Genomic DNA, 27,431 nt, shown 5'->3' with positions numbered 1-27,431 from the left:
TAGATTATGTGGCAGGGACTCACATACAGGGACTCTAAACAAAAATGCTCCTTTTGATAAGAGTTACATAGTGAAGGGTAGACCCACAACATATTGTAGTTACGTCAGAATATTCCACATAAAACCCTACCCACCATTTTTTTAGGATAAGATCATTTATTTACCAAACACAAATGAAAACAGAGTAGGAAATGACAGCAAGGATATTTGGATCGTTTTTGCTGTGAAAACGTGCTTTCTTCTAAATTTCGTTTTTACACTCTTATTTTCCACTGAAGTCAAGGCAGCGTTTAAATAGGACATAAGGAAAAGGTAGTATGCCCGAAAAGCAAATGATTTCCACGATTTCCTGAAATCACCCATGCGAACCGACAATTCTCATGGATGTGTAACTGTGATTAAACTGGCACAATAAAGGAAATGACTTTTAGTTTGCTCAAAAAATACACCCAGGCAGTCTCTCCTTATTTAATTTGAAAAGCCCACCATTTATATAAAATACAGCACTAAACCATATCACTTTTGCCACTTACGGCATGGGAAAATAAAAGATAAAAAACTATGACTCTCATTGTCTGAATCTCTGAGAAGCCAACACTTTGACCCAAATGCCCTCAGAAGGGCTGTGGCCCAGACCTAGTGCTCAGGCAGGTCGATGGCTGTCTTTGTTTTCCACAGTGCACAGCTGTCTTTTAAAAACCACTTGAATGAGCAGCATGGAAAAGTAAACCTTCATTTTATTCTTCTCCATCTTCAAAAAGTAACAAAGAGGGTACTCATTTTTTAACCAGAATGAAAGTGTATCACTGAAAATAGGTCTTAAAAGACTGGTCCCCTAGATTCCTTTGAGAAGAGGCCTGTTTCCCAGGCTAATGATCACCCCAGGTGACTGAGCAGCCGTCCACCACCAGGGGACAATAGTCTGCATGCAGAAGTCAGCTTGTAACTTTTATATTATTCTCCATTGAATGAGATGTGTGTAGGGTCATGTTTAAAACACAACACTTAATGTCAGACGCGAGTATTGAAAAGAGACGTATTTGTCTAAGACCTAAAAAGAGACACTTCTAAATTCTAGAATATCCACGATACAGCTTTACCTGTACATGTTCTAACCCTCTGTCTTTATATTTACCAAGTCGGGATTGGGGTCTTCAAAGCAGGGTGTGGGTAGTTTCCACGCTAGCAAGTCCCTAGGCAAAACACACGTGTACGTGCTTGCGTGCACACACACACACACACGAACTCACACGCAGAGAGTCCCAGAGAGCAGCAGAAGTCTTCTCTTCAGGCTCTGTGTGACCTTGAATTGAACTCCTGGGGCTGCACTCCTGAGCTGTGCTGGGCCTGTTTGGAGCTTGCTGGCTGCCCTGCTTCCCCTTGTGCTCAGCATCCCCCACCCCCTGCAGAGCAAACTGGCTGGGGTCAGAGAGGCTGCCAGGGCCCCAGAGAATGGAAGGAGCCTCTCTTTCCCTCCAGAAGCCTGAACTCACAGGGACCACTTTTGTGGCGAGGCCTGCCTTTATCATTCTGTGAAGGATTCAAACCAGGGGAGTTAAATATGGCGATTACTTGCTCAGAAAAACCAGAAGGCTGGGAAATTGTCCCTTTCTATTATTTATGGACCACAAATAATACAAACTAAATGCTTATGAGCCGTATCACAAGAAGGCACATTCTTTTTGCTAGTTAGCTTGTTGAAACCCTTATTTGAGTTTAAGTTACGTTTACATCATGGAGAAAGGAGCCAAAGTAGACGTTTTCGAAGGAACCTCAATTCTTTGGGGAGGGTGAGTTCCTAAAATGCTAATTGTTGACTTCCCTGAGTGGCACTGCTTATCAGATGGGAGTGGGGCCAGAAACTTCTTGATTTGGAAACCCACCTGTTTTGGATATAATTGACTAAGCGTGGAAAGATAATGCTAAAATTTTTTTTAATAATCAAAATTTGGATTCATTTTTATTTTTTTAATCCAACCAAACTATAGTAACAGATCTGTTAGCTGGAGATCAGGAGACGTTATTGAAAGTCTTGATTTTAAGTTCTCAGAGAGTCCTATTTGCTCTCAAAACCCTACAACTTTCTAGAGTTATTGGTCTAAACAAACTTTCTGGATGGTGTGAAACATGTAGACTTTGAGATTGCCCAGTGATATCTTCTGTTCTGACTTTATAAAAAAGCCCGCCCTGTATTTGACAGTCTAATGGGAAACTGGTAGCCGCTCATGGCAGCGTTGGCATGCAGCTTGAATACTTTAAGTATGAACAACCCTAGTGCTAAAATTCTTGTTTTACAATTTTATATTGATACCCATAAGAAAATTAACTAATTGCAGTTTTCTTTTTGTCCTTTTGCACCTCTGTTTGCTGCTTTCTGTCTCTCTCTGTCTCTTCCACATCAGTCACCTGGGCTTGGCACTGACTCATGTCCCCTGTCCCCCCCATCAGCCCATCGTCCCCCCGCATCCCCCCCAGAGCTCCGTAGGAGGTGTAAGGAGAATGAGCACCAAGCCCCAGGCTTGGAGCCGGCCAGGGGCACCATGCGTGCGCGCGGAGAGCCCGCCGTGGACTCTGACCACAAAGGGAAGCCATCCTTAGGGAACCAGGATGTGGCTTTTAGCTACAAACAGCAAACTGGCAAAGGGACCACCCTGTTTTCCTTCTCCTTGCAGCTCCCGGAGTCATTCCCTTCTCTTCTCGATGACGATGGGTACCTCTCTTTCCCCAACCTGTCGGAAACCAACCTCCTCCCCCAGAGCCTGCAGCATTACCTCCCGATTCGCTCACCCTCCCTTGTGCCCTGTTTCCTCTTCATCTTTTTCTTTCTGCTCTCCGCCTCCTTCTCAGTGCCATATGCCCTCACTCTCTCCTTCCCTCTGGCTATGTGCCTCTGCTACCTGGAGCCCAAGGCGGCCTCCTTGAGTGCCTCACTAGACAATGACCCGAGTGACAGTTCAGAGGAAGAGGTGTGTACCTCGGCATAGAGCACACTTCCCTGTCGTGGTCGGGGCTTCGGTCCGAACAGTGTTAGGCGCCTACTGCCATAGTGGTCCTACTTTCAGAGCCTCATTTATTGTCTGTGCCGACATGTGAGAGGTTTCTGTGTGTCGGGGAGTCCCCCCCGCGGCCCCCGGGTTAGGCACAACACCATGTGGATGGAGCAGGCTGCGCCTGGCTCAGAAGCGCTTGGCCGCCCACTGAACTCTACCCTGACGAAGGACTCAGAAGTCCATTTTAAAGAACCCATTAGCTGTGTTAAAAATCAGGGCTAGGTTAAAGGTTCTGGTCAGTTACTGGTTCATAAAGGAAGGGACCTATAAGACCGAGAAATAAGTTTGAGTCGGATTGATGGGGTGTTCCCCAAACGCCTTCTGGCATCATGGTACGTACACAGCGGTGATACCAGTGGATAAACGACCCTCACGGCAAGGTGGGAATGAACAGCCAGAGGAGGTGGGTCGTCATCAGCTGGGTAGCTTTCCCCCAACTATATTGATGCCTCTCCTCCCTGGAGATTCCGAAATATCCCCAGACTGCCTTTGCTACTCACAGAGGCGAGCCAGATCCTAAGGCTGTGTTGGGTCAGAAAAAACGCTTGAGTAGATGAAAAGGCCCATGTGACCTCAGTCGTTGGAAGGGCCTCAGAGAGGACCAAAAATAACTGCAATTTTCAAACACTGTTGGGAAAAGACTCCTTGAAGATGTCTTCATGCTGTAAAAAGGGGCTGAAAGTTCATCAGTCCTCACGGTGCCAACGCATATATTGGATGGCAGTGATCCTTTCAACTCCCAGCATGAGCCAAAAAATCCAGGCACGTGTGGACAGTCTGGAAAGGTCAGGGGAGCTGGGTAGGCCCCTGCGGCTCTCAGCCAGGCATGTGCTCAGTGGGGAAAGGATTGGGGCCTTCAGCCTCTGTCTGAGAAGACATGCCACCTGTCCGTCTCCTGTCCCTCATCTGAGCCAGTGGGTGAGTTGACATGGTAGCCCGGTAGCTTTTCCTCTTCACTGCTCTCCTTTCACACCACTCTCCAGATGTGTGAACAGCCCAGCAGTTCCCTTCAAACAGACCGCAGGGGAAAAAGAACAGAAGCTGCCAACAGAGGGCCTGGCCGTCACCCACCCTCCTGCCTACACCCTCCCCAGGCCCCTCCAGCTCTTCTGTTCTCACAAAACAAGGCTTTTTGTGGCAGGAGACAAGCCCAGTACTCCCAGCATTTAAAAAAAAAAAAAAAAAAGGTCACAAAGTCAAAGCAACACTAAAAAAAAAAAAGGGAAAAGTCTATTCAGTTTTCAGCTCAGTCGGAAATCATAATTTGAGCTGCACCTGTGGGTATATAGAATTGTGTTTATATTTAGTGATATTATGACCATTTCTTAGCAGCAGAAGGAAAAAAATGGGAATGGCCTCAGATGTTTTAAATAAAAATTTGCCCTTTTCAATTTGATATTGCATAAGAGCCCTTTGCAAGGTTCTTGGGCCATATGACTTAGCTCCAAAGTCCATATGACTTTATTTATCTAATATAAAACTATTTCCATACATGGAAAATATTTTAAGAGAATGAATCCTAGGCTTTAATATCACCATTTCTCACAGTGGCAATATGATCAGATAACGTAGGGCTAGAACGTACAACATGAAGACCACAAGATTATCTACAAAGACCGTAACATTAGCTGGTTTCCAACCTGGACATCTATTTTTCCTTTAGCAATGGAGTTAGTCATCCAGCTAACATAAAGCAAAAAGATTGCCATTTTCTGCTTTTCTGAATTCTAAGTAACTGAACTTTTCTGTAGCAAACCACACAGATCTTGTGCCTAATCCAGGGTATACATCTTGTTGTAATCAGTGCATGAAAATTAATGTTAAATTTGGGCATGTCTGCATTACATCAGCAAAACAAATCACAGCAGTTACCCAATGCAAGCCGGTGACCACATGACTGGAGCTTCCCGGCCGATAAGTCTCCCTGTTATTGCAAACCTCTGACACCGTGAGCCAGCTCTGGCCACTGCGGTCTTCGCCCTCCTGTCCAGCCCCGGTCGCCCATGACAGCTCTCCTAACACGAGACTCGCGTATGGCCATCTGTTCAATGTCGTCTCTTAACCCCAAGTGTTAAGAGCTATGCTCTCTAGTTCAGGCTGAACTGGAGGACTCCTATGTAGGTCATTTCATTAAAAAAAAAAAAAAAAAAAAAGCCGTTTGTTGACATGGCCTGTTTTATTCTCTAGGCTTCAAGCACTTTGGCAGCTAAACAGGGTGACTTTGTGTAACATAAGGTTCAGCTCTGTCACGTTCATTTTGCAAAATCACTAAATCACTATGAATGTAATTATTTTCAAATATTTTGTCATGGATGCTTACATTTCTCACGTGTTGGAGTAGTTTAATTAGATCCTGCCTTTCTCAAGAGTGAAACCCAGGGTGGAAAGGCAGAATCATTTCAAACTATGAAGCTGTTGACCAATCATGTTTTTTTCTTTTGTACCTTCAAGAATGGTCACATAAGAAGGGGCACAGAATATTAAATCATCTGTCAAGAAACGTAAGCTGAACTTAGTTCACCATACCGTAGAATGTATTTATGTGTCAATTTGTGAGGAATTTTTTCATAATACAAAAAGGATTCAAATTTGGAGGAAAAAATTAATCGATCAACCGATTTTTAAAATTTTAAGTTGTGTAGACGTAGAATCATATGATAGTTCGTGACCTGTTATACATTTTGTAGTTTTGTTTAGTCATAGTATATTATATAAATAATATATAAAAGCTGCTTGTGCTATAAAAGCTACTTTATTCAGACTTTCTTCATTCATTATTTATTGATCATGCACTATATTTGTCGAATAACTGACTACATGCTCAGTAAGAATTTAAGGCCTAAGCTATTTTTTCATATAGCTAGAAAAAATGGTAGTAGTAATTTTGTAATATTATAATGTGATACTAATATATTAACATCAACATATGACAGTTATTACATGCACTTTTAGGTCTGCATGTGTCAGGCGTTATAGAAAGCACTTAGTGTCCATTACCTAATACAGTCAGGGCTGTTATTTTTTCTCCATTTTGCTGGAAGGAAATGGGGATTAAAACATGAAACGTGTCTAGTGTCTCACAGATTTCAATAGCAAGGATTTGAGCTCATGTCAGTCTGACATCAGAGCCCTCACTCTTAACCAGGACTGTAATCTAAAGCCAAGATGCTTTAGTAGATTTTAAAGCCGTAAGGGAGATTATGTAAGAAAAGAAATACTTTCAAGCACCTTGGAAGTGTTTCACAAAATGAGTTCGCACACCGAGCACCACCAGTCATTCCTATTTATTCTTGAAAGCCTAAGGTTTCTTTGGGTTATTATACACTTGAACAATAACCTGTCTCTCTCCCCCTATGTCAAATTGGTCATTCCCTAGGCTGTCAGTTGGGGAAGCCATGCTAACACCATAGCAATGATCACCCTCATCAGAAAATTAATAGCCACCCCTCCCCCGCCGGGTGTTGCGAAGGTGGTCAGGTCATGAAAATGTGTCAGCGCACATTCTTTACCAAACTACTGAAAATTATGTTCTACTTAGGCATGGTAGCTGGCCACCTCAGGCACACATGCCAAACATGAATTTTAATGTATTTTCTTTTAGGCATATATAAAATGGAAATTTGGGATGCTGCCAAGAAATCCGCCTAGCCGGAGTAAGGTCGATATGCACATCCCTGTCCCAGTCGTCCTTCTTGAAATTCCTTGTTGTTAGGATTCAAAGATAATTTGGAGAGGCAGGTTCACAGGCTTACGGCTCCCAGTTTTTATTTTTGTTTTCAAAATATTAATCGCGTATCTTTGCTCAAGGGAATTTTATTAGTGATTAGTTGACATTTGTGGAGGGAAATTCAGTTAATAATATATTACGGCATTTAAATGTCCCATCTTCAATAGCTGTGGTTCTGTTGTACTCCAAAGAAAATAGTTTCTGTTTTAAACCATAAACCTTTATGAAACCTCTTAAAACCCAGTCCTGAAATTACTATTATAATTCTCCCTTGAAAACTTAGGCTCTGTCAAATGCTGTGCTTTGTTTTATTTGTTTACAAGTAGATGTCTCTCTTTCTCTCTTCATTTTTTTATTATTATTATAATTTGCTTCATTTGAATGGTTGTTTTGGAAAGAGATGTTTAAATACCTACTTTGATATACTTCTTTATCTTGGAGGGTGGGGCAAAATAACAGTCTATAAAAAATCTAGGTAACACTGCTACTTGAAAACTGAGTTACATTTTTCACATATAAAACATATGCCTGTGAGTCACTGGCATGTGCTTTTTATAAGTAATAGGTAATGCAGACAGCCTGATGGTCATAAATGGGTGTAAATTATCAACGTGATATAAATGAGGGGCTGAAAGTCCAGTGACAGAGTAGCTTTTTATTTAAATTTACATTTTAATTTACCTTTCAAATGTGACATATCAGTAGAATAACAAACATATACAAACATCAATTTTATTTGCATTGAACATTCTTAAGAGATCTTTCCCGGGGTTTTAGTTAAACGGGGCGGGGGGAGAAGGACAATTTGGTTTTCCTGAGACATGAAACCAGACAGGTCAGCTTGGCTAATGCAGTCCCTGCGGTTCCCGCAGGCTGTGCGCCTCTGGCCTTCCTCCGAGTGGCTCTGCTGATGAAGCCTGGCTCTGGCCTTTCTTTGGCTTTTGCTTGAACCTGCATTCTTGTGGGAAGGTAGTATGAATCAGATCACAGAGAAAGAGAGCGAGCTGTTGGACCTGTGCCATGCCCTATTTGACCGAACGCGTTTGTTTTCTATTCCTGCCTTCCTCCCGGACCCTGGTCACTTCTGTGATCAATAGACCGACAGTGAGCGCACAGACACGGCAGCGGACGGGGAGACCACGGCCACTGAGGTTGGTACCATCACTGCGGGCAGGCGGCTGGTGGCTGCCCAGCGCAAGTGCCTCATGAACGGGGCTCTGCCTTTAGGGCCTTTGCATACTAGCTTTTAAAGAGCGGAGAGAAATTCTTACTTTGAAAGGAGGAAGTAAATATATTCTATTGCCTAAGCCAGTGGTTCTCAAACTCTGGCCTGCATCAGAATCCTCTGGCAGGGTCCCCTTCTCATGTTTCTTGTGCAAAAGAAGAAGGTCTAGGGTGGGACTCCAGAATTTGCCTTTCTAACAAGTTCCCAGGGATGTTGACTCTGCCATTTTAGGATCACATTTTGAGAACCTTTGGCTAAACCAATAATACTTAAAAAAAAAAAAATTATATATATATACATATATATATATATATATATATATATATATATATTCATTCCCCTTTCCCAAATGAGAGGCTGTTTGTGTGTGATAGCCATGATCAGTGAGGAGGAGGGTCACAATTAATTTAATTAGCTTATTTACTAGATACAGATATATTTTTAAATCCCAAATGGTCAAATAATAATTATTAAAATAATAATTCTCTTATTTTTGTAGACAAGATGGATATAACCTAGGTCACTCAAAAGAAATGGATTCTCTAAGGAAGAAAAAATTAGCAAATTACTGTTAGTACTCTATTCCAAAAAAAAAAAAAAGGTGATCATACTATGCTATCATTTATCCTTTATGAATTCTTTAGGATAAATAAACGTGTGTGCTTATGTTGTTTTTCGAAGCTTCTCTACAAATAACTAAAATTTCTGTAAAAACAGTGTAGTAATGGAAGCCAAGATGTTCCTTTCCTGAAGTGCTCACAGAATTTATTTTTTACTTTGTGGAGTTGTTTTTTACATCATCCAGTTAGAACAGTCTTTTCTAGTAGGACCTTCAGGAAGAACTAAAAATGTAAATAGTATCTGTATAATACTTAATTGAAAATATCTTCAGAAAAACCTTTTAAAATGGAGTTTTCATCCTTGGGAAATGCCAGAGTTCATCTCAAAGTTTGGAAATCATAATTTTTTAAAATTAAAAATAACAGCACTGGCATTGAAAAGTATAATAATAATAATGTTGTTATTATTATTATAATAGGGGCACCTGGCTGGCTCAGTCGGTAGAGCATGCCACTCTGACTCTTGATCTTGGGGTCATGAGTTCAAGCCCCACATTGGGCGCGTAGAGTCTACTTAAAAAGAAATTTAAAAAAATAATATTGTAAAACAACAACTATTCAGATTCTTTTAAGCAATCACGTATAAATTTACTACAAATTAATAATTTTCTGTGTCAAATTGTAACAAAATTACATCTTGATTTTATAAGAATTATCAGTTACATGTAGCTACATGTTAATTCAGTAAACTTCCTTGGAATCTTAATGTGTGCCGTAAGTGAAAAATATTTTAATAATACTCTAAATTTCTATAGCAGTTCTAAAGGTTGTTACATAACATTTGAAGCATGCAAACATATACATGCAACATAAGTTACTGTGAAGCTTAAAAATAAAACAAAGAGCTGTGAATGCCCCACACACTTAAGAATTAGTGTGTTGCCAGCACTGTGTTAGACTTACCTGTGCCCTCCCACACTTTTTAAACACTTTCCCTTATCTCCTCTCGGGAGCCAGGACAATAGTAGTGCTGGGTGAGGCGTGCTGGGTAGGCAGTCTTGCCCCATGGGCAGATAAGGAGGCTGAGAGCAAGATAGACTGATGTGTTACAGGCCACCTGCTCAGGTGTCTTCCTCTTCTTACCTGTAATTACACTGTGGGCCTCCTGTGGACCTGGGTCTGAGTACCACCAGCGAGACACACAGCTTTACTACTGCCTGCACATGTAGCTTAGCCTACTTACCTCGTTCCTGGTACCTGGACACCAGTCCAAGGACTAAACAGATCCTTGCAATTAGAAAAATCAGGATAGGGGCGCCTGGGTGGCTCAGTCATTAAGCGTCTGCCTTCGGCTCAGGTCATGATCCCACGGTGCTGGGATCGAGCCCCACATCGGGCTCCCAGCTCGGCGGGAGGCCTGCTTCTCCCTCTCCCGCTCCCCCTGCTTGTGTTCCCTCTCTCGCTGTGTCTCTCTCTGTCAAATAAATAAATAAAATCTTAAAAAAAAAAAAAAAAGAAAAATCAGGATAATGAAGTGGCTTTTAGATAAATCTGTTGTATTTTTTAAAAACTCAACAATGATCCTATTGACATTCTAAAGAAATGCTGGTAATGTTGATGGTAGTTGATTCCTTTTTTTTTTTTTTCTTTTTAACTTTCTTAACATATCCGCTTCCTCCCTTCCCAAGTTCATTTATTTTTAAGTATATGGGTTCAAGAAATTCACAGTTCCAAGAAATTCTTAAATGTGGGACCCTCTATGTTAAATTCTTTGAGCCTCGGTTCTCTGGCCTACAAGTTGGGGATAATAATAGCTATAACCTCATAGGATTATAAAGATTCATACATTCCAAGGGAGATCTCATTATTGGATAATCCTAACCATTCTTGTGAGTTTTAGTTTTAGTGTGGGTCCCCACACTTCCTGAACCATTTCTACTGTGCATTAAGGACAGCCTTCCAAGCCCCTAGCTGTCACCTCCCACTTATGTGTGTGTGCTCATCACACTCAGAAGTCCCAGGTTAAAGTGTCAAAGACCCACCGAGCAAGGAATCTTTTACTCCTGTCTTCTTAATAAGCATCATAATTTGCACATGAGAGTGTTGTGGCTTGCATATAGGAAAGAAATAGCATCCATGTACAAGAGCAAGCCAGTGCCCCCTTTTAGCAAGTTTCTATAGACCATAGTTCTTCAGTCGTAGAGTCAATTACATGGTAAGACTTTATTTCCCACTCTTTCTTGATGCTGACAGTCGGACCAGGAGGAAGATGCAGAGCTCAAGGCACAGGTAGAAAATTAAAAATAAAGCGAAAGCAAAACCCAGCGTGTGATGAGCGTTGTGCGTCTCCGGTGTTCCGGTCTTCCAGCATGCTCTGTAGGCGGTTACCCATGTTGTCGGTGCAGCGTGCAGGATGGCGTCTGTGCCCGTGACTACCGCGTCCCTTACCTTTCCCTTTCTTCTCCACTTTTTTCAGAATAGTCTGATTAAGCGAATAAAGGGTGAAAATGTGTATGTCAAACATAGTAATCTTATGTTAGAGGTTGGTATTGGCGCATACCAGTGCATGTGTGTGTGTCGGCGTCTCTTCTGGGGGCGTACCTGTGGGCTCGTACGATGCTGCATGCACTGAGTGCTCTCACCTGTGAATAAGTGGGGATACCTTCTCAGCCTGCTCTGGTGCCTCCCTCTCTCCTAGATATAGATCCTTTTTCCTGTGTGTATTTATTTTAATTTTTTTCTGGTTACATGTGAATTACACTCTTTATAGTTTGCCTTTCAAAACTCTTTTGATTTTTATGCTTGCGTGAACTAGATTTTTTTTCTTCTCTTTTCCTTAGAAATGTCACATTTTCACCAAAGTGCTTGTGGTTGTGTTATGAGCCCTGATCAGAATTCTTTTATTTTGACTACTAATGAGATTGACGTTACTTAAAAAAAAAAAAAAAAAAACACAGATAGGAAGGCAAATGTAAAATGTTGACTGTTGGATTCTTTATGTTCTGAATATAGGAGCTAGATAAAACTCAAGATGACCTGATGAAACATCAAACCAATATTAGTGAGCTGAAAAGAACCTTTTTAGAAACCTCCACAGACACTGCCATCACGAATGAATGGGAAAAGAGGCTTTCTACCTCCCCGGTGCGACTAGCCGCCAGGCAGGAGGACGCGCCTATGATCGAGCCGCTCGTCCTTGAAGAGGTCGGTATTCGGGCTTTGGGTTGTCACTGTCTTCTGCTCACTGGCGGTGCTTCTTTGCAAGCTTCTGAGTAAGCAGTCTCACCACTGGTCTGTGTAAAAACAGAACTGACCTACTCTGGGCTCCCAAGAAAAGCTGCGAAGTAAAATGATGTGGCGGCTGAGGAGTGAGTAGTCACATCCCAGGGTGCTTGGAATGAACAAGGAGGCCCAGGGAAACTCTAGTGCATGCAAATTGGTTTGTTCTAACTGTGAACCTAGATTTCACAGCTGGGAGAAATTGAGATACTGTCTTAATGAACTGACACTTTTTCTGAAAAATGCTTTTTTCTGCTGCATTAAAAAGTACCCTGAAAACTCATGAGTGTTTCTCATCAGTGGCAAGATGAGGCGTAGGGAGATTGTCTAATGTTTGACTCAACACTGATCTGAAGTTGACAGAATTTCAAGACGTGTTTTACTCTGGGAATACTACACCAGGCTTTTGCTGGTATAATTTGTGTTTGATTCGATTTTAACTGATTTTTTAAAATATACATGACTGATTATTTTAACTGATTTATAATCAGTTTTTATTTGGTTTTTAATAGAGAACATAGAGGCCAGAATGTCTTTTTAAGTAAGAGTGTTCCATATTGGAAAGCTTTCTTTAAATGGACAGCCAGACTGTGAGGATTCAGCAGATCCTACTTCGGGGCTCCCACTGTGGGACCCACAAATATCAGTGGTGCTCATCTGACTGTCAGCTATTAGACATCATCTTGCTTTATCTGTCTTTCAAAAGAAGTAGTTTTTGTTTTTTTTTTTTTTAAAGATTTTATTTATTCAATTGAGAGGGAGAGAGACAGAGAAAGCACAAGCGGGGGAGAGGCAGAAGGAGAGGGAGAAGCAGACTCCTGGCTGAGCTGGGAGTCCGATGTGGGGCTCGATCCCAGGACCTGGAGATCATGACCTGAGCAGAAGGCAGATGCTTAACCATCTGAGCCACCCAGGTGCCCCAAAAGAAGTAGTTTTTTAATAACTGCATCTTTCTAGCATTATACTGATTAACTTCTTTCTTATCAAGACTGTTGTTATAACATATTTGTCCAGAAAGCTGAGCTAGAACAGAAAAAAATCAAAACTTAGGCCTTTATGAGAGAAAAACCCTTTAAGTGGTAGTCCATATGCAATGTTTAGGTCCTTGCAGTGAAAAGAAGAATATAATGACACTCATTTTGATCATTTTCTAAACTTCCCTTGAAAGCTATTTATCAAAAGTGATCACAAATCACTATATTCATGATAATTCCAATCCCAGCTGAAACGTGACAAGGTATGAATCCATTTGAATTACTTTGAAAAGGGCCCTTTTATGCAGAATAGATGAAAAGTACTGTTGCCAAAGCATTCCTGTACCATTACATATCTGTTTCAGATGACTTGAGTAATATATAATGAGCTAGTAGTAGTGATTATATTCTAAGACTATCGTGTATGTTTACTATAAAATGGGAATTTTATTGCCAGTGGTTTCAACTTTCAAATACTGAGTTAATAGCAGATAAGTAGCAAGGAGGCCCCAAAGCAATGCACACTTTGGAACATAGACAAGCCCGTATACAGGGCCCACCAAACAGGAAGGATAGACGTATGGTCCGTGAAGGCCTCCGGGTATGTCTCTGTCCACAGATATTTCCCATGACAGCCTTTGGTGATGCTCCTACACTGAGTCCACATTAGAGGTATATGCCCTTGTGGTCACTTGAATACTAAAAGTTTCCAAACCCCAACCAAAATGCAATACCCATTAGCGCTTCTGCAGTGCCAATATCAGCCTCTTTGTCAACGCAGGTGGTAGTCTTATGGCACGTAAGCTTAGCACGGGTGATCCTCCTGATTCACAGATTCCATAGTTGCACATTAGCCTACTCACTGGAATTTATTGTAACCCTAAAATCAGCCTTAATGGCACTTTCCCAGTCGTCTGCAGACAGACACAGAGTGGTGAAAACTTTGTGTCTCAACCATGCATGGTCCCAGCTTTGGTTGCACAAGGCAGGGCCCTGCCTTCCTGTTTCAGTTCCCATACTGTAAATAAATGTGCTTTTCAGGCCTATTTAGTGCCATGTTTTTGTGTTTCCCTGGGTGATTTTGCCACTTCAGATGACCCCCAGACATAGCCCTGAAGTGTGAGCTAGTGTTCCTAAGCACAAGAAGGCTGTCACTTGCCTTTTGGGAAAATATATGTATTAGAGAAGTCTCATTCAGGAATAAGTTAGAGTGCTGTTGGGCATGAGTTCAATGTTAACGGATCAATAATACGTATTAAATAAGGAGTCTTTAAATAAAAACACATACAAAACAAGGTTATGTATTGAACAGTTGATGACAATATCATGACCAGAGACTCACAGGAGCCTTAACCATGTGTTTCCCATAAAATCAGTGGTTCAGTATTCACCAACTCACTATTCATGGGGATTTTATTGAACATAATTACCATGAATAAGTGAAGTCGACTCTCTTTGTGCATATGTCTGCTTTCTACTCCAGCTCTACTCTTGCTAGTCAGGTTTTGTATGGGTCTCAAATTGGGGCTGGAGGGGGGGGAGCGGAAACCATTCACTATGATCATCTGTTTGTGGATAGGGAGAGTTATCTTCATTCTCCGAATCTGACTTCTGTGACTTTCCATCAGGCCTTGGGGTGCATGCAACTCTAGGTACATATTAAAATTTCCTATGGGAAGTCTTAAAAATACTAGGCCTAGGAGCTATTAAATCAGAGACTGATTTCATTCGTCTGAGCTGCACCCCCACGTAGGACTATTATTTTAAAAGATCTCCACGTAATTCTAAAGCACAGCCCAGTTTGAGAACACCCTGGCCCAGGGAGAAACAAGGGCCATGGCTCTGCACAAATCCCTAATCACCTGAGAGTGAGTAATACCTCTGTACATTTTGCATGCCAGTACAAGAGCCTTGCTTCCCAATTATGATATAGTGATGAATGTTTTAAGTAACTAAAAATGTTTGGAGTATACAGCTGACTCTCTTCTAACCCGTGATAAAAGTGAACATTTCGATTATCAGCTTTTCTTTCTTTATCAGCATCTCTTCACTTGTCTTTAGCTGAAATAACTGAATTGAGGTTGACCATCTATAGGATTTTATTTTAAGACCTATCCCTTATGTTACCCTTTTCTCTCAGCGGACACACACAGTTCAGAATGCAGACAGTGTTGATACTTCCATTATAGACAAAGAAAATTTTGAAATTGGTTGATGTCAGATAACAGGATATGCTAAAAACCACTGTTTTCCTGCTATTATTGGTTTTTTTTAGGCTTTCATCTTAGGAATAATATTTACCTCAGTGATTATAATTAGAGGCCTGGCAGTGGTATTCTGAAAAGTACCTATAATTTTGACCTTTCCTTCCTGTTTCTTATTTCTCTATGAAAAAGAGGCTACAATTGAAAGTAAAACAAACAAAACAAAAATCCATATTTAATGATACCACATGTTACATTTTGTCTTTTCCAATACCTTTCTCCAAAATGGGGAGGGATAGGGTTGATTTTTTTTTCCCCCTTCAGAAATATCTTACTTGTTCTTCATTGAAAAAGGGGCATAGGAAAACGATGCTATCAAAATTTGCCAGCAGGTCCTTCAGGAGAATATTCCAGATGTCCCCTTACAAACTCTTATAGTCAAACTATTAAAAGTAGTACTGATAGGTTTGTACACACATAGGAATAGTAAATAATTCTCATTAAATTATGTTGTTTACAATAGGATTTATTTTAAAAACTCTGTCCTTTTAGAAACTTTGGGCTTTCTGTTATGATTTTTTAGATTACTCTTCCTGAATACCCTTTCTGTCAGTACTCCACGGAGCTATCTATACGCTATGCACAGAGATGGGCTCAGTAGCTAGTATATTGCCACTTGAATTATTCCTACTCAATACTAAAGGAAGGACTAGAAAGTAGGTAAAAGGAAGAAGCTAGTTGCTAACATGACATATTTACCTCAACGTTTCTTAATGTTACATGTTAAGCGTGACTTGAAGTACTTAATTTTTCACAAAGATATTTTGAAATTGACTTTTTAAAGTTATTCACCATCTTATGAAAGTTCAAATAAAGCTATAAGTTTTGAGTATACTTTGTTTTCTGTGGGATAATAAAGGAATCAATCTAGGTCTGGGTTTACTCGAGCTAGTAGCTGATGGCAGTGGCCCGTGTGTATTTCCTCGCCCGGGATGAAGCCAGCACTTCAGTGGGGAATGCAGTCAAGAGTTTGTCAGATGTAGGAGTGAGGGTTTTTTTCCTCACTTAATTTTTTTTTTTTTTGTCTTCACATTTTCTTTTACTCCTCACTTCCACGGTTTTGCACATGACTGGCCTAGACACTGCGAATGCCAAGGAGATCTTTCTTTGGCTCTTGCATGTTTTGTATTTATAGAAGTGGAAAACGTGTGAGTCAAACACTGGAGCTTCAGAAAATAATCTGTTACTTTGGGGACATGATCATGAAACTTTGAGATGGTTTCAGACCACTTTTCAAATTCATAAGCAATAATTCACTTCTTCAGAAAGAGATGAATGACTATTATATGTACGACACAGTAAAAGAACTCTCTTCCTAACTTGCCTTTTTTTGGAAACTGTCTACTTCCTCTTCTCCAACCCAACCCCCTTTATTCAAACAGACCAAAGAAGAAAGAGAAATTTCTGAAAAAGTTATATTTTTGCAGCAAGGAAGCTCTCCATTCCTTGAGTCTCAGGTAAAAAACAAACATAAAGGAATTTCCCAGAAGGGAATTGCTCTTCAGCTTTCAGTGTCACTGAAATGTCTTTAGTTTTTATTTTCCTTTTTAAATCTGCCTCGCTTAAAACTAAGGTAGGTATGTCATTTTTGCTTAGATTCTGGGGAGGGGAAAGGGAATTTTCTTACTATTTTGGTTATCAGTTAGCCATCAGTACTTTATGGCTCTTGCTTCTCGGTGACTATAGCTGCGTGTGGTCATTGAAGCATTATGATGATGCTTTCTAATAATATTGTTGGACTTTTTACTGTCTGCTTTACCCATAGAGTGATACTAACTTAGATGACCTTGACTGATTTTGAAAGTTCTGAACTTTTATTGGTTTTCCCACTAGCCGAGTCTGATAAAGAAAATGCAGGAAGGAGATTCTGCAGGCTCTGTGGTTACCTCTCGTCAAATCATTTTCCAGAAAACTATCCCATCGACCCTAGAGGTTTTCAATTCATTTGCTTTAATCCAGCACCAGCACGTAGACCGATCTGTAATTTTTGTTTGTAAGGTACACAAATTTCTAGATTCCTATGCAAGCAGAAAACGCTGTAGTTTAAAATGTAAATCAAGGTGCTCAATTGCCCCTGATTTGATTTTTCTTCCCTTCCTGATCTGTTAGACTAGTCCGCTGCCTGGTCTCATCCTAGTAGCCTTCTCAAATACAAGTCTCTTAACTTTCATTTCTTCTGCCGTATTGGAACTAAGTACTAAGAAAAGTGGCAAAGAAACTACTCAGATGATGAACTTCGCTTGTAAATAAGATTGGAACACGGTACAGACCACCATGAGCTGTTGATAAGAGGCTCCAACAATGCCCCAGCGGTAGGAGGGACTTCCTGGCCGTGCCTTGAATAGGGCACACTCAGTGTTTATTGAATAGTAAGCGCTGTAGTGGATTCAATCCTCCTATATGAGGAAGTAGAATTTACAAACATGAGAAATGGTATTCACAGAAATTCATGGGATGCTGGCGAGTTCTTTGTGAAAACAGCAGATAGGAAGTGCAGTGTTATAGTTGTCCTGGAAAATGGTCTTTTTGTGCCCATACAAGCTAAATGACTTGTACAACAACTTCAGTAATGTCATTTACTCTTGAAATACAAAATGATCAGACTGTTAGTGTAAGGTCAAGTAGAGTCTTGCAAACACTTACCACCAAGGTATGTTCCTGCTTAAAGAAATCTGCAATTGCAATTCTACATGCAGACTGTATTCCAAGTTGAAGGCTAGAGTTTGTACATTTCAGAGAAGAAGAGCTCTGTGACCGTAATCCTTAGACATTAACACCAGCACTGTGCAGTCACATCACAGTGTAGCTTTTGCCCTGGTTTTCTTAAAGGATTCTTATTTTAGAAATGAGACCATCAGAATTTCTAATTTAGCTTTTATATTTCAAATATAGGGCACAGAGGATTGGGTTATTGTAGACAAAGTACCCACTGAGGTAGTTGATGGTGATTCGGAAAAGATTGTGACTTACAAGGTGGTGACCATGAGCAGTAGAAGCGGTGACATCCCCGCCGATCTGTTAAGATCTGGTGCCCTTGAAATGCAGAGCTTCGATGACTTGGCCCAGGAAATGCAGTTGAGAGGAGAGAGCAAACAGAAAATATACACTCTAGGAAAATCCTACGACACTGTATCGGGGAAGATCGTTACCATGACTGGAAAAGCCAAGGAGGGGGAGAAGGGGGTGCAGCCCTGCAGTCTGGAAGCCTTTCCGAAAACAGACAGAGGGTTGTCAGAGTCGGTAAAGATCATTTCAGGCATGGCCGATTACGAGGCCCTGGATGCCCACCCTGACGAGAAATCGAAAAGAGGACCCGAGGTCCACACCCCTAAACGGAAATTGTCCGAATCCCTGGCTCCCATCCAGGAAGCTGAGTCCCGGCAGCCGAGCCCCGAGGAAGAAGAGCTGCAGAAAGCCCCACAGCTGGGCTGGGACACGGGGCCCCACGCGGGGCTGGACAGCACGTGCCTCGGCAGGACGGAGCCACCGCCCGAGGGCGAGGTCTTGAGAGTGGGATTCTTTGGTCCCAGGCAGAAGAGCCTGTCCGAGTGGAGATACTCCCAGGAACCGGCCGTCACCGTGGCCACTGCTCATTACGTTACTGAGTCTGCCACGTCCCGAGTTGTGGTAACCAGTGCCTTTCGTTTGGGCCACTGTTTCAGATTCCAGCATGACATTTTTTTGAGGCAGTGCTCTTCCACCCTCAACTTTTCTGTTCCTCTTGCTGTTTGGCTTTATGTTGAGAGCAGCCGACCCAAGCTTTTTACTTTTTTTCATGGTTAGATCAATACCGTGTAAGCATTAAAACACTTTCCGTTTTATTTCCAGCTCCCCGATCCCGAGATGTGGTTGGTAGTGCTCCTGGGGCTTGCAATGAAGGGAGAATGGTCTGCTTAAACCAGCACCGCCCATATCCTAATAACTCTCTCTGCTTTCCCAAACCAGAGCTCATGGTCGCCTCAATTTGCTATTTTGTTTCCCATTCTTTTCCGTTTCCAAAATCTGTATGGTAGAGTCCCTCCTCCCTCCTCCCTCCTTCCTCCCCTACAGTTTTGTCTAAGCAGCTGTGAATGTGAATGTGCCCACCTATGTTCCTGTCTCTGTGCTTGACTGTCCGTTTCTTTGTTCACTCAGACTAAACAGTCTTCTGCTGAAAAGCTCATGGATGGCTCTGAAATCTTCAGTTTATTAGAGTCTGCAAGAAAACCAACAGAATTCATAGGAGGGGTTACTTCTACTTCTCAAAGCTGGGTTCAGGTGGCCAATTGCTTCCTCTTTGGTGTTCCTGACTCTGCCTATTTGCCTTTCTTAGCCTTTTTGGTGTGTGCACGTATGTGTGAGCGAGTGAGAGTGTGTGTGTGTGTGTGTGTGTGTGTGTGTTTTGCTCAAGTGGCTTTGCCTTAAACACCTCAGAGGTATCTTCGGTGGTTTTCCTTTGTGCCTGCTTGGCATAGCTGTCATGTGCCTTTAGTTGCATCACTAGAACATACTTCAGATATTCAAAATTCAGATTTCAGCAGTCGTGTTGAAAAAGTTTCATAGCATTTAATTTTTTTAAGCATTTTATGTCACCTGTCAGGTCTCAGAAAGCTGCCAGAACCAATGGGAACACACTACAGTGCCTTCATTTTGTTTTGTTTTCATTGCATTTTATCCGCATCCTATTTCATTTATCCACATCCTATTTCATTTGTGGCTATCCCAACATAGCAACACAGGCTCGGGGGGTGGGGGAAGGGTGTCGGGGCAGGGGGCATGCATCCGAGACCCTGGTGGGAGGAATGCAAGCTAATTTATATTTTCTATAAGCATTTCTGGTCATAAGCACTTGACACTGGCTTTAGGCGCCCTGGTGAGTGGCTGCTTTTGTTTTGATTTTTGTGTTTTCACCTTTGGTTTGTGGAAAGTCACACTGACACTGCAATCTTTTCCCATGCAGCAAATGGAAACCAAGACTGGGTCCAGCAAGGTAGAGGCAGAAACAAGCCAGCACCCCCAGCCACTTAGCACTGAGAAGGTTGTGCAGGAAACCGTGTTGGTGGAGGAGAGACACGTGATGAATGTGCATGCGAGTGGGGATGCTTCTTACGCAGCTGGAGATGACTTGGATGCTGCAGCCCAGGCAGCATCTGCTGATGCTTCTAGCTTGAAAGGGAAGGAGGGCTCTGCTCTGATGGAGGGAGCTAAGGAGGAGAAGGGGGAGGTGGCCAAGAAAGCTGTCCTCGAACAGGAAGAGACGGCCACTGCTTCCCACGAGCCAGTGGAGGAGCAGAGTGCAACAATCCACGTTTCTGAAACTTGGGAACAAAAACCTCATTTTGAGGTAACTAGTAGTTGACATTACTTTCCGCACTGATGTAGAACTGATCTATGAGTCCCCGAAATTTAGTTAAGCATAAAGGGGGAGCTAAGCTTAATTTTCTGCCTTTTCCAAGTGCAGTTTGTTTCTCCTCTCATTTCCCTCTTGCATGGCAATAGGGTCTCCATGCTGGTCTCCATCTTCGGGGTCACATGCAAACATATTTAATGATTATTAATAACGTGTGGTTCCAGGAAACAGTTCCTGCCTTCATTGTAATTATTGGCAGTAGACCCAGGGAATGCATGGCCAGCCAAGATATAGAAAATTTGATCAGTGTACTTCCCCAGAAGGACCAAAAACCATGCTTGCCTTGGTACCAAATGCCAGAACTTTCTTCTTTTTCTCTTTTACTGAGATTCCTGAAGTATATGGAGTAGGGAACAGTTGATGTCTTCATATTTGTTCCTTCTTCCTAAGAAGTTATTAAATAAAAGGCTAATTGATGATTTTTGACTTATTAGTTTAGGTGATAGAGGAGGGGGAGTGTAAAAAGAGTTCATTAAACATTTCCTTCAAAATGCTTTCCTTTACCTGGAACATCCCATGTTAAAAAAAAAAAAATGTCTATGGAATTCTGAAAGACTGACCTGGTGTCTGCCTCATTCCTCAACTTACCCTTCCCATGTTATACATAAACATTTATTTCATACTAACCTGTGCTTATCCATACCCACCGGGCGGGGGGGGGGGGAGACACCAAAATCATGTCTTTGTGCAAACTATAAGAGCAGCTCTGCCTACTTCCCGTTGGTACAGTCATCAACTGTGAAGACAGAAACCATCAGTTTGGGCAGTGTTTCACCAGGAGGAGTAAAGCTAGAAATTTCTACCAAGGAAGTACCGGTCGTTCACACGGAAACAAAAACCATCACGTATGAATCATCACAGGTAAGAAGTCTGTGAAGGCCAGAGCCCTGGCACTTTGTTTTGCCCCTTAAATGGCTTACTGCATTCTAGTATAACTAGATGACATTTAATTCGTGAGACTCAGAGGATCCAGCAGCTAAACTGTGTATATCAAGAGTGATAATGGTAGTAATTAAAACTTTATTACCGATCCAGAAACATCAGGTGACTTAAACAGGTCTTCATACATCTTAAAATGTAGAATAAGGCTCAGAAACCTATTTCTCTAGCCATAGATAAGGAAAAATATTAGCTCAAGCAGACCCTACTGACATTTCTCAAGTCCCAGTTTTTTAACGACGGTTACCTCTGGCCATGTTCGGGTGAGTCTGTCCGGAGGGCCGCGGCTCCTGTATGCTGACTGGACAACACAGTGATTGTGGGAGATGACTGAGTCATTGTGATGCCCTGACCCAACATAAGTATTTGAGTGTGGTGTCTGTTCCTTTGTTTCTGTAGGTTGACGCTGGTGCGGATTTGGAGCCAGGCGTGCTAATGAGTGCACAGACGATCACATCTGAAACCACCAGTACCACGACCACCACCCACATCACCAAAGTAAGTGGAGTGGGGACAGATAAAAGTAAGGCACTTACATGGAACTTCTTGCCAGCTGGGCTGTGCAGGCGGCGTTACGTGACTGCCGGGATGCCCACACAGCTGCACCTCATGCCCACTCTGTCTCTGGGGCATTTGCCCTTATGTGCTCATTTCTGTTTAGGAATATGCATTCTGAAATCTCTTGCTTAACACGAACTCTAGTCCTTAGCATATGGTCGGTGTTCCAGAAACACTGGCCAGCCACACCCAAAGGACTCCATTTTAGCTTCACTTCTGAAATTAACGATTTTAAGTAATTGCCAAAGAATCGTTTCAACTCTTCATGAATGCTGTTAGTTAAAACTCTGGTAGCATTTCCAGCCATTTCCCCCACTGAACCATGATCGTTTTTCCAGGTGGGTAACTTTGTAATGCTTGTCTGTCCCTTGCAGACTGTGAAAGGAGGCATTTCAGAGACAAGAATTGAAAAGCGGATAGTCATCACAGGAGATGCCGACATCGACCATGACCAGGTAGTGTGCGTGAGAATGGTCGATACCCTGGCAGAGAAACAGGGACACTGGTCAGCCCCACTCTGCCCAGTGTTGTTCTTCTAGTCCATCATGCAGTCTAAACAGTTTTCTGAAGTAACTTTTCAATATGCAATGTCCGATTCCTTTTGCAATCATTGTACCTCATTTGTAAATTACGTGTATAGATCTAGCTCATAAGTCTCCACCTTGCTACTGATCATGCATGTTCTACCTCCTTTTTGTCTTTGCCCTTCTGTGATTTCCTGGGGATAGGCGCTGGCTCAGGCAATTAAAGAGGCCAAAGAGCAGCACCCTGACATGTCAGTGACCAAAGTAGTGGTCCATAAAGAGACAGAGATCACACCAGAAGATGGAGAGGATTGACCCCAGGTAAGAGGTGACGCTGATTCTCTAGGCTTGGCCTTGGCTGGCATGTAGCATGGGGCCACTTCCCTCTGTCCTTCCCCTGCCTCTTCCTCCTCCCCTTCCTCCTTTCTTCTCTCACTGGCATTGGCAGGGCTGCTCACCAAGGGGGTGGAGAATTGGTTTGTGAGTGCTGGTTTGTTTCAGATTTGGGGGTTCCATACTGTAGACTTTTTACATATTCTGCCAGGTAGAGGATCAAGAAAGAAGCAGTCTTTGCTTGCATGGTCTCGCTGGTGTTTCCTTTTCATTCATGCCCTGTGCTCTTCATTATCCAAATTCGAAGTGTCAGATTTGATTTCACTTGCCATGTGGCCTAATCAGAATGAAGGCCACTTTGTTCTGGAAGGTACAATTTGTGTGTTCCACATACCAGGGAAATAAAAGGTACCCCTTTCTCCTTTGGACAGCAACATTACCCCATTCATTGTAAGCTTTCTCTGCAACTATGTTTGGTTATGCTTCCGTTTATGCTCTCATTTTGCTTTGTTTCTGAATTTGAAACCTGGGCATTCACTTTGATTTTGGATGTCTTATATTTTCTGTATTCTTTGGGATGGTTTTTTTTCCTCTTAAGTATAGCATCATGTCTCAGGAGGAGGCAAAAATGCAGCCTTGTGTTCCTGCTTTTCTATAGAAAGTGTGTGCATGCCTTTTCAATGGCTGTTTGGCTGGCATTGGGAGCAGATAGCGTCTTCTGTGTGTGCACAGACTTGTTATGCACACCACCTGCCGTGCAAGAACTCATGGGTCCAGAGCATCCCCAGAGGGCTTTGAATGCTGAATGCAACCGTCGAGCTACTTGCACACTTGGTTATGTGACAAAAGTCTCTTAAATGCTTTACATGTATAAATGAAATAAGGAAGTTCTCTAATGTTGGTTTAGAAACTATAGATTGAATAGCGGCCTCCCTTAAAGGAAAAAAAAGGTCACTCATTATGTTCAAATTAATCATGTTCTTTGGAAGACAGAAAGCAGGAAAAGGGTTCTCCAGTGAGCTTCAGCCGCTTGGGTGATGTAGTTACGTAAGAGAACGCATATCAGTGACTTATGCAGGAATTTTACAGTATGTTGTCAAAAAGTGCATGTAATAACCTGCAAGATCATTTTTTTTTTTTTTTGTGGCCTTAATCTGTGGAAGACTCTCAGGTGTTTTCCAAGGAGTAACTGATCAAATCTCTTTCCTACAGGAATAACTTAGCCTGCACATGAATCCAGTCATGCAAACCATTAGGAAAACCAGAGCCTATATGGAGTTCCCTCTTCTAACCCAACTGACTTGTATCTGCCCATGGAAAATTTCAATCCAGGAGAACTGATCTTGACCATTAATAAAGACACTGGCAGAGAGATCTTCCCATAATAAAGCAATCCGAATCAGCATCACAAAACTGATATTGCATGAAGCAACGATAAAATTACAAAAGAGTAGCATTTTTAATTTCCACCAAGTGTCTGTTTCCAGCTATACCTGCACGTTCATAACCAACAATATAAACCGTGATCTCATGTAACACATAAACAATTCATGCCTTTCATAGTTTATTATTAAAGTCTAAACAAAATCGCAATTTCTTAGGTGACAGATCTTTTGTTTACAGACAAATGAAGATTACCCGAAAATGCTAGAAGCTGTCTAGGTCCGATGTGTCAGGTTTATCCCAGATTAGATGTGCCAATAACCGAGTTTATTCAGTAAACAACTTGAATCTCGTACTTGTTTCACCTGGTTTTATTATTCTCACCCATACACAGCAACGACTCTCAATCCTCTGGAAATATTTAATGCTTACAATCCTGCTTTGTGTATCTAATTTGATTCGTTATAAGGTAGAACTGATTTTAGCATATTAATGTGATTTCTTCCTTGTTTGCTTTGGTCTGCGTCCAACCTGGAAAGCTTCCAAGATTTCCCTAACAAGTCCTAAATATGTAAATTGTCATTATATGGGGGAAGAAAACCTGTTTTTGTTAGTTTACAATATTATGAAATTTCACTCCAGAAAAAGCTGTTGGGCTTCTGTTGCTTTGTTTTCTCTCTTTGTTTCTTCTTCCTTGTGTTTTTGAGTTGATTTTACTTCTTTTACTTGAAAAAGAAAAAAGTGTTTTATTTCCAAATCTGGTCCATATTTACAATCTAGTTCAGAGCCAAGCCTTAAATTGTACAGAATTTCCACTGTAATTAAACTATTTAGTGTTTAGTTATAAATAGCCTTCAAAAAGATATATTCTCCATTACACTGTCAACTGCATCACACAGCCCATGGTGAATGTATGTTTCTGCATAGCGAAATAAAAATGGTAAATGCATTTAAAGCTCTGATTCTCCATGTGTGATAATTTCAGTATTGTCTGTGTTTAGCCAAGAGGAAGCATGCGCATGACACCAGAGGCCTCATTCCTCTGCGTTGTATAGAGCTTGTCTTTTTACAGGACAAAATGTGCCTGTGGTGACACAGTGTATGGACCCTTCGAGGTATGGGAGACAGGAAACAATACATACACATAAATGTTTGGTTGCCTAGGAAGGCCTTAAAAAGTACAACTAGTTACCACAGAGTCTCATCTTCTAAGTTAGGTTTTTTATAAGAAAAGAGGTTTGCCAATAAACCCAGTGTTTCTGGCTGCTTTTAATCTCCTGGAGAGACACCTCTCTCACACACGTCAGCTCCACAGTGGAACAGATTGGCCGCAGCATTCTAGAAGGGCCCGTGCAGTGTGTTCCCACAGCTCATTCACAGCACACTCCTCAGGCCAGGCAGTCTAACGCCGAACTGCAGTTGCTGGCCTACACTACTGTGTCACGCTTAGCTTGCTGATTTTTTTTAAACTAATTTTAATTTTTTTCCAAAGAATTATTAGATTTGACCCACATATATTCTTCTGTGAAGAAGTTATCTGTTGCTCTTACTGTCAGTACTGGGTATTCATTTTAGGTACTGAAGCGTCATTTTGTGTTTGAAGCTGATCAGAAAATGTGTTGAGACCATACGCAAAAATGAACTCAAAATGGACTAAAGACCTAAATGTGAGACCTGAACTATAAAAATCCAAAAGAGAGCATGGGCAGGAATCTCTCTGACATCGGCTGTAGCAACATTTTTCTAGATCTGTTCTCCTGAGGCAAGGGAAACAAAAGCAAAAATAAACTATTAGGACTACATCAAAATAAAAAGCTTCTGCACAGTGAAGGAAACAACCAGCAAAACTAAAAGACAACAGGTATTTTCAAATGACATATCTGATAAAGGACTAGTATTTGAAATATATAAAGAAATTATACAAATCAACACCAAGAAAACCCCAAATAATCCAATTTTAAAATGGGCAGAAGACCTGAAGAGACATTTCTACAAAGACCTACAAATGGCCAACAGACACATGAAAAGATGCTCAGCATCACTCATCATTAGGGAAATGCAAATCAAAACTATAATGAGATATTACCTCACACCTGTCATAATGGCTAAAACAACACAAGAAACAACAGGTGTTGGCGAGAATGTGGAGAAAAAGGAGCCCTCATGCACTTGGTGGGCGTGCAAACTGGTGCAGCCACTGTGGAAAACAGTATGGAGGTCCTCAAAAAAAAATGAAAAATAGAGCTACCCTATGACTCAGTAATCACACTACTGGATATTTACCCAAAGAATATGAAAACACTAATTTAAAAGTATATATGCACCCCTATGATTATTGCAGGATTATTTATAATAGCCAAATTATGGAAGCAGCCCAAGTATCCATCAATAGATGAATGGATAATGACATGGTATATATATATATTTATATATAATGGAATGATTTGGAATTGTATATAATGGAATATCATTTATATAGGGAGAGAGAGAGGAATATTACTCAGCCATAAAAAGGAATAAAATCTTGCCATTTGCAACAAAATGGATGGAGCTAGAGGGTAGAATGCTGAATGAAATAAGTCAGAGAAAAATACCATATGATCTCACAAATGTTTGGAATTTAAGAAACAAAAGAAATTAACAAAGAAAAAAAGAGACAAACCAAAAAATAGAATACAGAGGGTTGCCAGAGAGGTGGGGTGGTGGGGGGAGGGGGGCGGGGAATGGGTGAAATAGGTGAAGGGGATGAAGACTACACTTACCATGATGAGCACTGAGTAATGTATAGAATTGTGGAATCACTATATTGTACACCTGAAACTAATATACTGTTAATTATACTTTAAGTTTTTTCTTAAAACAAATTTTGAGAAAAATTAACACTTTTTTGATATGAAAATGGCCAGTAGCCTCCCAAGGATGATTGTACCCAATCTGCTTAGTTTATATCCATCAAGTTGTCCCCATGTTTGTTGTTTTAATTTTTTAAATATATACTTATAATTGACATATAACATGTTTCAGATGTACAACATAATGATTCAATATTTGTATATATTATGAAATGATCACCACAATAAGTCTTGTTAACATCCATTACCATACATAGTGACAGATTTTTTCCTTGTGATGAGAACTTTTAAGATTTACTGTTTTAGCAACTTTCAAATACGCAATACAGTGTTAACTATGGTTACCATGCTGTCCGTGTTCACGGTTTTAAAGC

At 41.3% G+C, this 27,431-nt stretch overlaps 1 protein-coding gene across 19 annotated transcripts in view; it reads left to right on the top strand.

Annotated features, from left to right (window-relative positions):
- The window catches only part of EPB41L3 (erythrocyte membrane protein band 4.1 like 3), a 180,702-nt gene extending 155,542 nt beyond the window's left edge, over nucleotides 1-25,160 (top strand). For 4 of the 19 annotated variants that reach the window (XM_036071474.2, XM_036071452.2, XM_036071478.2 and 1 more), the window contains exons 13-24: nucleotides 2,403-2,966; nucleotides 7,875-7,928; nucleotides 10,816-10,851; nucleotides 11,575-11,766; nucleotides 18,446-18,706; nucleotides 19,214-19,336; nucleotides 20,019-20,402; nucleotides 21,198-21,329; nucleotides 21,807-21,905; nucleotides 22,340-22,420; nucleotides 22,694-22,810; nucleotides 24,035-25,160. In XM_036071474.2, coding sequence (XP_035927367.2) covers nucleotides 2,403-2,966; nucleotides 7,875-7,928; nucleotides 10,816-10,851; nucleotides 11,575-11,766; nucleotides 18,446-18,706; nucleotides 19,214-19,336; nucleotides 20,019-20,402; nucleotides 21,198-21,329; nucleotides 21,807-21,905; nucleotides 22,340-22,420; nucleotides 22,694-22,804 — 2,037 coding nt within the window. In that variant the 3' untranslated portion in view covers nucleotides 22,805-22,810; nucleotides 24,035-25,160. The remainder of the gene's footprint in view (nucleotides 1-2,402; nucleotides 2,967-7,874; nucleotides 7,929-10,815; nucleotides 10,852-11,574; nucleotides 11,767-18,445; nucleotides 18,707-19,213; nucleotides 19,337-20,018; nucleotides 20,403-21,197; nucleotides 21,330-21,806; nucleotides 21,906-22,339; nucleotides 22,421-22,693; nucleotides 22,811-24,034) is intronic. The other 15 variants (XM_036071499.2, XM_036071490.2, XM_036071546.2 and 12 more) reach the window with 9 other exon arrangements.
- The last annotated feature ends 2,271 nt before the right edge of the window (nucleotides 25,161-27,431 follow it).

This window comes from Halichoerus grypus, chromosome 13 (genome assembly GCF_964656455.1).
Source record: "Halichoerus grypus chromosome 13, mHalGry1.hap1.1, whole genome shotgun sequence".
NCBI lineage: Eukaryota > Metazoa > Chordata > Mammalia > Carnivora > Phocidae > Halichoerus > Halichoerus grypus.
Note: the sequence above shows the minus strand (reverse complement) of the source record. Positions and strands in the feature narration are given on the sequence as shown.